The following is a 14,666-nucleotide window of genomic DNA, read 5'->3' as shown; positions in this document are numbered from 1 at the left end:
ATGCAGCCTCCTGCTGATCAGTCATTACGCTTGAGGGTGTGATGACTATTTGCATATTAGCCTTTTATTATATAGGATACTATTATAATTGTTCTATTTTATTATTATTTATTGTTGTTCATCTCTTACTGTGCCTAATTTATAAATTAAATATTATCATAGGTATGTATGTACAGGAAAAAATATAGCATATATTTAGAATATACAGTTTCAGGCATCTACTGAGGGGATGTCTTGGAACATATATTCAACAGATAAGGGGTGGACGACTGTAATAGATAACTGAGAAATAATGGTACCTACTCCATGGGTTTGTTGTGAAAGTAAATGAGTTAATAAGTATTAAGTCCTTAGAACCCTTGCATATAGTAAGTGTTCAATCAACAGAACCTGTTTCTGTTGTTATTCACTTACATTTTCTGAATCAATTCCCATGCATTTCATTAAAACTGTGCCAAGACCTCAACGTGGATCCGTTTTCCTCTTTGGGCCTGTTGGCACTACACCCTTCTAGTTTTATTCCTGAGTCACTGAATTCTCCTCTTCTGACTTCTTGCTGCCTCTTCCTTCTCTCCCTGCCCCCTCAATGCTGCTGCTCCCTAGGGCTCAACCTTCAGGGCCCTGTCCTCCCTCTCTCACCTCCCTCCCACGATGAGCTCACTGGCTCCCAAGGATTGATTTCCCAATCACTACAAAGTACTACCTGCAGTGCTTTACAACTTTACAACTATTAGCTCATTAAGCTCTTATAACAGCCTTATAAGAGAGGAACTATCCATATCCCCATTTGAAAGATGGGAAAACTGAGTTCCAGAGAGGTTCAATACCTCACCCAAGGTCGCGAGGTCAGGATTGGAACCCAGATGCCCATGCAATGGGATACCATGTCCCTTCAATAGGATGTCTCGGCCTCAGCACTACTGACATTTGGACATTATAAAATATTTAGCAGCATCCCTGGTCTCTGCCCAGGAGATGCTTGTGGCACATCTCTCCCTCCAGTGGGGAAAACCCAAACTGTCTCCGGACATTACCAATGCCCCCTGGAAGGACATTGTCTCTCCCCCATCCTGGGAACCACCGGGCTGACCACTATTCTGAGCTGCCTCCCAGCTCCAGTATAACACACTCCAATCAGAACTCCCCAAAACTGTTCCTCCCCCAGCCTTCCATCTTAGCAAATGATACCCCCACTCACACAGGTCCTTACGCTACAAACTTAGACATTATCTTGTCTCCTTTCATTCTCCCCCACCCTTCTCCCTCATCCCATCTGTCCGCAAGTCTGGTCAGCTCAACCACCAAAATGTGAGCCAGACCCATTGTTTCCAACTCCTGGTCCAGGCCACCTTCATCAACCTCTTCCTCCCAGGTCTCCTTAAAGTCCAGGCCCCACAGAACAGCTACGATCTGCTTAAGCCCACCAAGGACTTCCCAGCACATTAAATTCTGCACACATCCCACAGCGACTCCCAAACCTCATTCCCCATCACTCTGCCTTCACTCACTCGCCTTCCATCAGCAAATCCTTCATTGAGATCCTCCCAACCCCAGGGCCGTTGCATGGCCTTTGCCTTCCCTGCCCCATTCTTCCCAGAGCTAGCTAGCTTCTCCTCCTTCAACTCTCAGATTTCCTGGAAACATGCCCCCCCCCCCTGCCCCGCCCTCCAGAAAGCATTCCCCTTCTTTTCTTCTTCTTAACCCCTGGTTTTTGTCCGAAACGTATTTTACAATGTTTCGTTGACTTTGCTGTTTACTATCTGTTGTGGGTTGAGCGGTTGCCCAAAAAGATATGCCCAACATCAAAACCCTGGAAAGTCTGAATGTGATGTTATTTGAAAGGAAAGGACTTTGCAAGATGCGATTAATAATTAAGTTAAGGATCTCGAGATGAGGCGGTCATTCTGGATAATCCAATGACAAGCGTGTTTTTTTTTTAAGTGACGCACAGACAGACACGGAGGAGACAGCCACGTGAAGACAGACAGAGGTTTCAGGGGCACAGCCACGCGCTGGGGAACCACCAGGAGCTGGAAGAAGCAAAGAACCGATTCTTACCTACAGCCTCTTGATGGAGAACGGCCCTGCCAACATTTGGATTGCAGACCTCTGGTCTCCAGAACTGCGCCATGACACATCTCTGCTGTTTTAAGCCAGGCAGGCTGAGGTACTTTGTTACAACAGCCACAGGAAACAATCACACTCCCTCCTCTGGTCCCCCCCAAGGCCACGAACTCAGGAGAGAGGTGAGTTCGTCTGTGTGCCTTCCCAGAGCCCAGCAAGCAGCACCGTGCCTGCTGCTGACAATAATGCAAATGAATATTCTAACTCCAAGATGCTCTCGATCTCTTCTTTGCCATCACCTGTCAGTAAGTGTTTACATTGCTTTGGGTCCCCCCTGAGATAGGAGGCTCATTCCCTCCAAAACAGAGTTTTTCTCACCCAGGGGTGACACTGCTCCCAGGGGGACATTTGACAATGGCTGGGAGCATTTTGCTGTCACAACACCAGGGGGAGGTGGGGGCCAGGGATGCTGCTCAACATTGTACAATGCACAGGGTAGTCCCCAGGACAGAGCAAATTTCAGCAGTGCTGATGAGGGGAAACCCTGGACTAAATTTAGTACTTAGTGCCAATATAAACAGCAAATGCCTCCTAACATCTGTTCCCCTTCTTCTGCTAACAGCCCCTCAGTTTCCCCTTTGTCACTACCCTTCCCCTCCTCTCAGTCTAACTCCTTTGGGTAGAGTCCAGGCGGCCCCCTCTAGGAATGGGCAGGTGACCTCAGCCTGACTAATCAGAGCATGACATTCTCCTGAACACAGCAATTGGTTCAGGAACGGACACGTGACCTCAGCCTGGCCAATTAGAGCATCATAGTTTTCCTGGTCACAGCAACTGATTCAGGAATGTGACTTCAACCTGGCCAATCAGAGCATCATATTCTCCCAGGCACAGCAGATGGTTCAGGAATGGACATGTGACCCCACCAAAAAAAATCATGTCCAATGAAAAACAAATTTGGGCCTGGGAGGCCATTAAATCGCCCCTCCCACTTTCCATTAGACATAGAATGTAGGACTACAAATCTGAAGCAGCTGGGCACCCTTGTCTACCTTCATTAGGAAAAAGAATGGCTGAGAATAGAGAAAAACACTCAAAAGAGCAAAGTTAAGAGATGAAGGGTGTGGTGGGGCAGATTCTCTGATGTAGTGATGCCTGAGCCCCCCCTGAATCCAGCCAAACCTGAAGACGTTTTTCTCCCAGTAATTTTAGTTATAGGAGCCAGTTTCAATTGGGTATTCTTGTCACAAGAGCTAAGATACTTGATTAAAACTTCTGCAGACTCAGCTCGGGATTTCCTCAAACCTTCAACTTCTCTAACTGAACATCCCTTATTTCTTCCACTGTTGCCCTAGGGACCTGACTCCCAAGTTTCTCCTAAAGCCCAGGCCACAAAACACCATCCCTGCTATCAAAGTCCATCTCTGCACTGTGGTAAGATCTTTAAAAGGGCAGTTATGAGCCCTAGCAGGTTTAGCTCAGTGGATAGAGCATTGGCCCTAGAACTAAAGGGTTCCCTGTTCAATCCCCGGGCCGGTCAGGGCACGTGCGGGAGGCAACCAATTGCTGTCTCTCTCACATCGATGTTTCTCTCTGTCTCTCCCCCTCCCTTCCACTCTTTCTAAAAATAATCAATGGAAAAATATCCCTGGGTGAGGATTACCAAAAAAACCCCCACAAAAATAAAGGCCAGCTATGCTCATACAACACACACTCAGGTCTTGCCCCCTTCCTGGCACCATTAGCATTAGCAAGGGAGACCAAACAGAACTCCTTTTGGCTCCTTAAATATGCCCCAACTTCCCACACTCTATTAGCATGCCACTTCCTCCAGGAAGCCTGCCTGGTTTCTTCTGGGGGTTCCCTTCCCTCTGCTCCCACAATGCTCTGGGTTCCACCCATCACTGAATGTGTTGTAACTGCCTATTTCCTTATCTATTTCCATGAGCTGCATGAGAATCTGTGTCTCATTTATCATGGAATCCTCCATCACCCAGCACATGGCCTAATAAAAGACATGCCTATGAGGTGGGTGGTATTGTCATTATTATTATTATTATTGTTATTATTACTGTTATCATCATCATTTTCCCCATTTTACAGATGAGAAAACCTAGACCCTTGCCCAGAGTCACATAACTAGGAACTCGTAGAGGCGTTTTGATCCTAGGCAATCCATACTCACCTACCACTAACCAACTACCACTAACCAACCATCAGTAAGCACTCAACAAGTGCCTATTACATCAGGGCTCAAATCAGCAAACTTTCTGTAGAGCCAGAGAATAATTTTTTTGGCTTTGCAGGTCATAGGGTCTCTGTTGTGACTATTCAGCTAGCAATAGCAGCTATGGCCAATATGTCAGCAGATGGGGTGACCGTGTATCAACTAAATTTTGTTTCTAAAAGGAGGCAGGAAGCCACAGGTTATAGTGTGCTGACCCCTGCATTAAATGAATGATGAATGATGAATGAGTAAGTAGAATGCTTAATAAATATTTAGTGAGCACCTACTTATGTTCTAGGCACTGGAGATATAGGTGTAGAACCAAACAGACAAAACGCCTTGCCCTGACATTCCAGTGGGAGAAGCAGACAATAAGCAAACAAGTAAAAACTATGATAGGTCAGAGGGTGCTAAGTGCTATGGAGAAAAATTAAACAAGGGAGAGAATGAGAATTGTATATGCGAATGGAGGGGGATGGGGTGCGATCTTAGATATGGAAGCCAGGGAAGATCTCTCTGGTAGGAAACCTGAAGGAAGTAAGCGAACAATCACAGTGTATATCTGGGAGAAGAGGGATCCATGAAGCAAGAACAGCACACGCAAAGGCCCTGAGGCTGGATTAGCTTATACCTGGTGGCTCTAGGAACAGTGAGGAGGCCCGTATGGCTGGAGTAGAAATGAGTGAGGGGGAGAGAGGGAGGAGTTGAGGGCTGAGAGGTAAACAGAGGACAAATCTGGGTCATGGTGAGGACTTTGCATTTTGCTCCAAGAGCAGTGGGGAGCCATGGGAGGGCTGGGAGAGAGGAGGGACAGGGTTTTCCAGGCTTCTCTGTGAAAGCCCTGAAAAGCAACATTTCCCAGAATCGGGCCCAGGATGAGGTCAGTGAGCAGAACAGAATGGAATGGAAAAGAACGATCAGCATCCAAGGTTGACCCTCCCAGGCTTCAGACGTGTTGAGATGAAGTCTTCCAACCAACACAGCCAACCCACACAGGCCATTCATCCCTAACTGAGTCCCTTCCCCATGGCTTTGTTTCAGGCCCCCTCATTCCTCATCCTACCAAGCCCGCCTGCAAAACAGCTCCCTCCAGACTGGCATCTCAGAAGCCAGCTAGGTTTCACCTTGGTTTCTTGGGGGCAGTAACTTCTCCATAGCCACCCAACCCATTTCCTTGTCCATTGGCTTCCAGCTAAACTGCATTCTCAGCTGCTCTTGCAGTTGGATGGGACCTTGTGAGTGAGTTCTAGCCAGTGGAACAGGATGGAGGTGATGGTGTTCCTTCTGGGACTGGCCCATTAAAGCCTCCCGTGGTTTCCTTTCTCACACTCCTTCCTTGCCCTCTGGGTGAGTAGAGAGGACTCCAGGGCTGTAGGGAGGATGGGGTCATGAGATGGAAGCAGCTGGGGTCATAGAAAAACTGTAAAGAAGAACCATCTCCTCAACTCCCACTTGATCCAAACTGGATTGTTATGTGAGCAATAAGTAAATTCTTATTGTCATTGAAGTGATGCAATTTATCACAGGAACTACACTCACATACCCTGACTCTACCACATCCTACAGCCCACTCAGACCCACTGAAATCAAATTAACCAAAAGAGTGACTCCCATGAATTTAGCGCTTGCTATATGTCAATCGCCATGATAGGAATTTAACTTACCGTATCACATTTGGTCCTCACACAACCCTGAGATAAAGGTCCTATCCACATCCCCATTTTATAAATAAGACAGGGCTCAGATAGGTTAAGTAATTTTTGTCTCCAAGATCACAAAGCTAGTAAGTACCTGATTTGAAATTCAAACCAGCCTAATACAGTGGAACCTGGTTTCTCGAATGTCTCCCATCTCAAACAATTTGATTCTCAACCTAACAACCCTTTAAAAAATATATATATTAGAGGCCCAATGCATGATGGCCCTCACAGCCCTGGCTTCGTCCAGAAGGTCGTCTGGAAGGTCGCTCAGCTGTCTGGTCTAATTAGCATATTACGCTTTTACTATATATAATTGATTTCAGAGAGGAAGGCTGAGGGAGAGAGAGATAGAAACATTAATGATGAGAGAGAATCATCGATCGGCTGCCTCTCGCACACCGGATCGAGCCTGCAGCCCAGGCATTTTCCCTGACCAGGAATCAAACCATGACCTCCTGATTTATAGGTTGATACTCAAACACTGAGCCACTCCGGCTGGGCCTGACAACCCTTTCATGCTCATACCTGTAGGATGAGTCATGCATCTCTCAGGTGACAAACAAAGGAGAGAATGCGCAAATATGAGTCAGTTCACCACTGTTAAAATCTCAGGATATTGTGCTGTGAATATTTTTGTGTTTCTTTTGTTGCTGCTTATAATTATTGTAAATTTTTCACTTTTTTACTGTACATTTCCTTTCCTTTTTGTTAAATTCTCATTTACATTTCATGTCCTTTTGTTTTTAAAGTGTTTATTTATAGGTTAAACAGTACAATAGACATGTACTGTATATAAGAGGTTAAAACAGGGAATTATTTGGGGGTCTGAAACAGATTAATTCAATTTACATTATTTCTAATGGGAAAAAATGTGTCGGTTTTCAAAGAGCCTTCCAGAACAAATTAAGTTTGAGGAAAGAGGTTCCACTGTATATAAAGAGCCATGGAAAATCAATAAGAAAAAACAGTCAACAGTACTAGAAGAAAAAATAATGGGCACGTGATATGAACAAATATTCCACTGAGAGAAAATAAAAATAGCTCTTAAACATAGGAAAAGAGGATCAACCTCACTCAGAAAAAGAAAATAGAAATTGAGCCATAATGAGCTCCACTTATCCCCCAAGTTAGCAACCCTGAATGTGTGACAACAGAACAGTCTGTTAGCCAGGTCACAGAGAACAAGCACACTTACGCATTGAAATCAGGGAAGATCTCTCTGATAAGAAAGATCTTAGCAGATCTTTCCAGAGTAATTGGAACAATCCATATGGGAACAATCCCACATAGAGAACAATTGCCCCATCTCCAAAACACACACTCATTCACTCTGAGCCAACAAACCCTTCTGAGAATTTATCCCATGGATATACTTGCCCATGTGTAAGGCTGCCACAGGAACATTTACATGTAGCCAGATACTTTTCTAGGTTCTTTACGGTGACTGTTTATCCCTCACAACGATGCTTTAAGATGGGAATGTTTATCTCCCTTTTACAGATGACGAAACTGAAGCACAGAGAGGTTAAGTGACATGTCCAAGGTCACAGAGTCCAGGAGCGGAAAATGAATCGTGGACGAGATTATTGATTATTGTTAGAACAAATCCAAGTGTCCATGGATGAAATAGAGGTAGGTTAGAGTAATTGTTGAATATGAGGATCCTGGGGCCAGGCTGCCTGGGTTTAAGTCCCCGACTCTGCCACTTTCAAATTGGGTGCCCTGGAGCAAGTTACTTAACATCTATGTGCCTCAGTTTCTCCAAACGAAAAAGGAGGATAATAATACTTCCTACCTCACAAGTTGTGGTGGGAATTAAACGAGTTACTAGTAATGTATAGAAAGCATTTATACCAGGTATCAGTGAGCTTTTTCTACAAAGATCTGGAGAGTAAATACCTTCAGCTCCTCAGGCCAGACAGTCTCTGTCACAACTACTCAACTCTATAGTTGTAGCTGAAAATCAGCCATAGACAGTACATAGATGAATGTGCGTGGCTGCGGGCCAATAAAACTTTATTTATAGGAACATACTGTGGACACATTCAGCCCCTGATTGTAGTTTGCTGTCCCATGGTTTAGGCTAAACCTGACACATACCACAATATAAGTGGTTTGTTAAATAAATGAATTCTCTGGAACATCATGTAGCCATTTTCGGAAAGGAATGAGGACAATCTCTATGTATGGATTTGGTAACATTCCCAAGATGGTTATTAAACTGAGGAAAGCAGGGTATAAAGCAGTGGATAGGATATGCTATCTTTCATGTGAAGGGAGGAGTGTAATAAGTAAGAACATGAATTCCTTTTTGCTTATATTTGCATAAAGAAATTCTGGAAGGACACACAGTCAACTTTTAAAAAGTGCACTAGGGTTCCCTTTTCTCCACATCCCCTTGCCAGCACTTGTCATTTGTTGATTTGTTGATGGCAGCCATTCTGACAGGTGTGAGGTGATGCCTCACTCTTGTTTTAATTTGCATCTCTCTGAAGATCAGAGACTTTGAGCAGTTTTCATTTGTCCCTTGGCCATCTGTATGTCCCCTTTGGAGAAGTGTCTATTTCGGTCCTTTGCCCATCTTTTAACTGGATTGTTTGTCTTCCTTTTGTTAAGTTGTATGAGTTCCTTATACATTTTGAATATTAACCCTTTACCAGATGTATCATTGCCAAATATGTTCTCACATGCAATGCGCTCCTTTTCCATTTTGTTGATGGTCTCTTGTGCTGTGCAGAAGCTTTTTACTTTGATGTAGTTCCATTTGTTTATTTTCTCCTTAGTTTCCTTTGTCTTAGGAGATGTGTCTATAAACATATTGCTACAAGAGAAGTCTAAGATTTTGCTACCTATGATTTCTTCTAGGATTTTTATGGTGTCCTGACTTACATTTAAGTCCTTTATCCATTTTGAGTTTATTCTTGTGTATGGTGTAAGTTGGTGGTCTAGTTTCATTGTTTTGCATGTATCTGTCCAATTTTCCCAGCACCATTTATTGAAGAGACTGTCTTGACTCCACTGTAGGCTCTTGCCTCCTCTGTCAAATATTAATTGAGCATCATGGCTTGGGTCGATTTCTGGGGTGTCTATTCTGTCCCACTGATCTATATGCCTGCTCTTGTGCCAGCACCAGGCTGTTTGGATTAATGGCTTTGTAATATAACTTGAAATCTGGTATTGTGATTCCTCCAACTTTGTTCTTTCTCAAGATTGCTGCGGCATTCCTGGGTCTTTTTTGGTTCCATATAAATTTTTGGAGTGTTTGTTCTAGATCTGTGAAATATGCTGTTAGTATTATAATAGAGATTGCACTGAATCTTTAGATTGCTTTGGGTAGTATGGACATTTTAATGATGTTAATTCTACCAGTCTATGGTAAAGGGAACCCTAGTGCACTGTTGGTGGGAATGCAGACTGGTGCAGCCATTATGGAAAACAGTATGGAGTTTCCTCAAAAAATTAAATATGGAACTGCCATTTGACCCAGTGATCCCACTTCTAGGAATACATCCTTAGAAACCCAGGACATCAATCAGAAAGAATATATGATATGCACCCCGATGTTCATAGCAGTGCAATTTATAAGAGCTAAGATCTGGAAACAGCCCAAGTGTCCATCAGTAGAGGAGTGAATAAAAAAGCTGTGGTACATTTACACCATGGAATACTATGCAGCAGTAAAAAAGAAGGATCTCTTACGCTTTGAAACAGCATGGAGGGACCTGAAGAGTATTATGCTAAGGGAAATAAGCCAGTCAGAGAAAGACAAGTATCACATGATCTCACTCATACGTGGAATCTAAAGAACAAAATAAACAGATGAACAAAATAGATCCAGAGACGTAGAAACATGGAACAGACTGTTGAACCTCAGATGGAAGGTGGGGGTGGAGGGTGGGTAGGAAGAAGTTAATCAAAGAACTTGTATGCATATATGCATAACCCATAGACACAGATAATGTGTTGAAGGCCAGGGGTGGGGCACAGGCACAGATTATAAGGGGTCAATAGGGGAAAAAGGGGACATCTGTAATACTTTCAACAATAAAGATTTTTTTAAGTGAATAAACCTTAAAAAAATGTAGTCACTTATGGGGGAAGGTAGGAACTGGGTATGTGTGGGTATCTGAGGGACAGGACTACAAGTTAAATTTTCCCCTGTATGTCTTTTTATGCATTTTAATACCTGAATGATATGGATGCATTATTTAACCAAGTTGTTAAATAAGCTAAAGATTCTATTGGGCTCTCTGTCCCCTGGCACAGGCTTCTTCTTAACCTCAGCACTGCTGACATTTGGGGCAGGATGATTCTCTGTTGTGTGTGGCATCTGTGGGTTGTTGAGCAGCATCCCTGGCTTCTATCCACTAGATGCCAGCAGCATCTCCTAAATGGGGGGCAAGCCCTAGCCGGTTTGGCTCAGTGGATAGAGGGTTGACCTGCAGACTGAAGGGTTTCAGGTTCAATTCTGGTCAAGGGCACATGTCCTGGCTATGGGCTCGATTCCCAGTAGGGGGTATGCAGGAGGCAGCCGATCAAAGACTCTCTTATCATTGATGTTTCTATCTCTCCCTCTCCCTTCCTCTCTGAAATCAATAAAAGTAAATAAAAACCAAAAATAAATAAAAATAAAAGGGGGTCAAAATCGCTGCAGTTGAGAACTACTACCCTAACCCAATTCCTACCTGTGTGTTATGCTGCTCTCCCTCCCGCTACCTCACATCCTTTCTAAAAAGGCCTTTTAGTGAGGGTTTATCAGGTATCAGACACTGCCATGGTAAGTAGTACTGAAATATCGTAAGAATCCCCCCCCCCCCGAAAAGGTGACGTTTTCATTTACAGTTCACAGAGGGGAAACCAAGGCTCAGGGAGGGGAAGCCAGGAAGTGGTGGCACCAGCACTTGAACCCATGTCTGGCTCCTCCAAGCCACCAGCCCCTAGCCCACCTTCCTGCCCGCTCCCTTTCCTGCCTGTGCCAGCGGCACCAGCGTTCACTGAGCTGGGGACCTTGACATCATCTTGGCCCCAGAGCCTGTCCCCACCCCAAGTCTAATCAGCTCCCATGTCCTGGTGGATCTTTCCCACAATGACTGTCACATTCACCTCTTCCTCTTCATGCCCTTAGCCTTCAAGTTTCCTTCATCTCTGCAACCCAGAATGTGGAGTCTCAGAGAAAGAGTTGGGTTGAGCTCCAGGGGCAGAGTTGGGTTGTCTGGTCATTGTGGCCGCTTATGATAGTAGCATCCATTCTCTCTGGGCCTCAGATCTGAGGGACCTTCCAGCTTGAAGATTCCCTCCAATCAGACCTCACCCATGAACCATTTCCACCAGCCAGGCCACTCACTGCCCTGCAGTACAGCACAGCCTATGTGGGCATTCACCCTTTCTGACCCCAGGGCCTTTGCACTGACAGCATCCCCTAGCAGAAGCACTGTTTCCCTAGATCCATATGGCTCATTCATTCCCTCACTTTCCCCAGGTCTCTGCTCCAACGTCACCTTATCAGTGAGGCCTCCCAGACGCCCTATTCAAAAGTGCGGCCTGTTACGCCTGAGTCCCCTTTCCTGCTTTGTTTGTTCCAGAGTACATACTACCTCCTGGCAATTTATATGTTTCCTTTCTTATTTGCTCACTGTCAGTCTCTCCCACTAGAATGTGGGCTCCACAACAACAGGGGTTTGTGTGTGTCCTGTTCTCACTGTCTTGGGCCCAAGAAGAACTCTGGCATACATTGTAATTGTTGCCAAATGACTGAATGTTTAAATATGGTCTTCCCACCCTCTTCCCTGGAAACAACTGAGGAAAAGCAGAAGAACTATGAAAAGAAAATGAGAGAAACTGGGAAGCACCCCAATTCCAGCCTCCACACCTTTATTTGTGCCATAGCCCCCTCCCTCCTCCCACGCCCTTCCCTTTTCTCCCTCGGCCCTTCTATATCCCATTGTCCTGCCTTCCATCTGTTAACAGACAGGGACATGCAAACCTAGAGAGGTTGTTCTTTTGGCACCTCCCTCTGGCTTAATGTTTCATCTTCCCACACACATCCCATCACGAACGGGGTGTGTGGCTGAGCTCTGAAGAGAGACAAAATGAGCAGGGGCAGGAGGGTACAGAGCTCCCACACGGGAAGGATCAGGGAATACACCTACACAGACTAGGGCCTGGCACAGCTGGGTGCAGGAAGCCGGAGCAATGAGAAAGCTCCTATTCACTCTTCAAAACCCAGTACAAATGTCTCCTCTTGGAGAAAGCCAGACTCCCTCGGGCAATGTCTTGCCTTTGCTACAGGACCCCCAGCCCAGAGATTTGTCCCTCCACCACAGTCCGGACAACAAGGAGCTGCAGGTGTCTGGTTCCATGTCCCCGAGTCTGGGAGCACCTTGAGGGTCAGGCCTGGGCCTGGGTTCATGGTATTGCCCAGCACATAGACATAGGATGGTCCCTGGAGTCCCTGCAGCTGCTCTCCTAAACATTAATGCCACATCCCCCTGCTTTTCATCAGAGAGCAAGCTTTAGGCAAGCTGCATGCAGGGTGGAAGTTCATCCTTACGTCTATCCACTTTGTCATTCGCTGCCATTAGGCCTCAGTGGGGACCCTGCCTCCCTGCTGATCTGAGGCCTGACAGGTGGTAGAGCTACTGCCTCGTGTGCTGGAAGAAGACAAGCAAATGTCGGCAATTTTGGGATGGCAGGTGTCAAGAAGGGCTGGCCATCGGGGAGGGGTTCTCTAGCGCTCCCTCCTTCCATCAAGAAATCCTGCCAGGGCTAGGAAAGGGGGACCACCCACCTCTCCACCCAGGGCTCTGTCCCCAGGAAATGTCCCTAAGGATTCCCAGGGCCCACTCCCAGAGCAGTCACTTCCCCTCCCCCCACCTGCACATGGCAGTCAAACCAGAGAGGAGGCTACGGATGCCCCAACTACCCCCCTCCCCAGCCTACAGCTCCTCTGGACAAAGCTTTCATCCAGGCACAGAGACTAAAGGCTGCCCTATGGGTCCCCGTGGACCTCCATGGCAGGTGGGGCACCGCCAGCGCCCACCCAGCAGCAAATACCACTTCCACCCAGCACCCAGGCGGCCATAGAGAACCAGAGGAGGTGCTACGGAGAGAGCATCCAGTCCTGTTACCTCCCCCACCCAACCGCATTCAAATAGGGACTTGAATGTGTTTCCTGAGCCGGGGGGCGGTCACAGTCAAATCTGCCTCCTTCTGGACCCTCGGCCTTCACAGAAATTGCTACTGAGAAAGAGGAGCTATTCCTAGGCTCCTAAACCCCAGAACCCACCCTCGGGGGCTCAGGACCAGGTCCTGCCTCAATGTCCCCCGGGGGATGGAGGAAGCCAGGAAGAGCAGAACCCTAGGTCACAGGCCCCCATCTGCCCCAGGCCCAGGCAGGAAGCCAAGGGGAAGGAGATGTGAGGGGAAGGAAGGGGCCCAGCAGCCCGGCTGGAGGAGGAGACACATGTGGGGAAGGAGGCCCCTCCCCCATAGCCAGAATCTGGGGGCAAGGGGTCTAAGAAAACCTTAAGCACCCTGTTGACCAACCAGGGGAATTTCTAGGCACCCCCTCAAGGCTCCCAGAGGATGGCACCTGGGGCCTTGAACCCCAGGGAAGTGGGCCTGAGGCTCAGGAGCGGCTAACCCCCAGCTTGCGAGTTCACAGCCTAAAGTTGGGCTCATTCTGTGCCTACAAATACATTCCTGCTAACCTTTGGTGGGTCACCCCAGAATTTCAGTGTTACCATCCACACCACCCACTCCCCCCCCCCCCCCCCAAGCCAGCCTCGGAGTTGACATATACCCCCTGCGGTGCCGGCCCAGAGGCACAGTACACTAACCCAGCCTGGAATGCCCCCCACTTCCAACCCTGGGCCTGGCAGCCCGCGGTGGGCTCACCTGGGACATCTGGGGACGCAGGTTGACCTCGCGTAAGTTGATGGCGTGGGGCTGCAGGTTGTTAAGCAGCTGGCAGAGAAGGACCCCATCCCGCAGGGCTTGCGCCAGCTCGCACACCTGGGCCCCGTCCCAGGTCACGCGGTGGCTGGGCGGCAGCACCCGGCACTGGATCAGCCAGTGGGTACACTGTCGCCACAGCTCCATGGCGGCTGCTTTCCCGGTCCGGCCCGCGCACCCTCGCAGCCTCCGCCGCCCGCCGCCCGCCCGCCTGCCTGTGCTACTAGCTACCACTTCCTCTTCTTTGCCTGTAACTGTCGCAGGGAGAGGGGGTGGAGGAGGAGGAGCCGTAGGGGGTGGGGGCGGGGGGGGGGAGTAGCACCTGCAGGCCAGCCCCGCCTAGCCCAGCCCCTTCCTCCGGGGACCTCTCTTTCCCCCACCAACACAACACCTGGGCACCTGGGAGGGGAGATGGGGCTGCCGGTGGTCAGGCCAACAGATTGAGGCCGGCTGCCTTTCTCCATACCCAACCCTTGAGCAGTAACACCTCAAAGTACTCAAAATCCGCCCTCTGCTCACCCCTCCCCTCTCTGCCTCCACCCTGGTCCAGCCCCATCATCACTATCCTGGACCAGTCTCGTCTCCTCCGCCCAGGTCCCTGCGCTCTCGCCTTCTTCCTCCACACCACAGCCAGAGGGCGCCTGGGATCACCTGAATCAAGTCAGGAGTCCCTCCTCTTGTCACATACCTTCCTCTTTGGAGGAAAAGTCCTCCATGCAACC

General features: G+C 47.6%; 1 protein-coding gene across 1 annotated transcript in view; it reads right to left on the bottom strand.

Moving 5' to 3' along the window:
* Positions 1 to 14,162, bottom strand: part of VAV1 (vav guanine nucleotide exchange factor 1) — a 62,520-nt gene extending 48,358 nt beyond the window's left edge. Inside the window, exon 1 of the mRNA XM_036313922.1 lies at positions 13,888 to 14,162. Coding sequence (XP_036169815.1) covers positions 13,888 to 14,091 — 204 coding nt within the window. The 5' untranslated portion in view covers positions 14,092 to 14,162. The remainder of the gene's footprint in view (positions 1 to 13,887) is intronic.
* Positions 14,163 to 14,666: the final 504 nt, after the last annotated feature.

This window comes from Myotis myotis, unplaced genomic scaffold, assembly GCF_014108235.1.
Source record: "Myotis myotis isolate mMyoMyo1 unplaced genomic scaffold, mMyoMyo1.p scaffold_m19_p_6, whole genome shotgun sequence".
NCBI lineage: Eukaryota > Metazoa > Chordata > Mammalia > Chiroptera > Vespertilionidae > Myotis > Myotis myotis.
The sequence above is the reverse complement of the archived record's forward strand: the minus strand, read 5'-3'. Positions and strand labels throughout refer to the sequence as shown.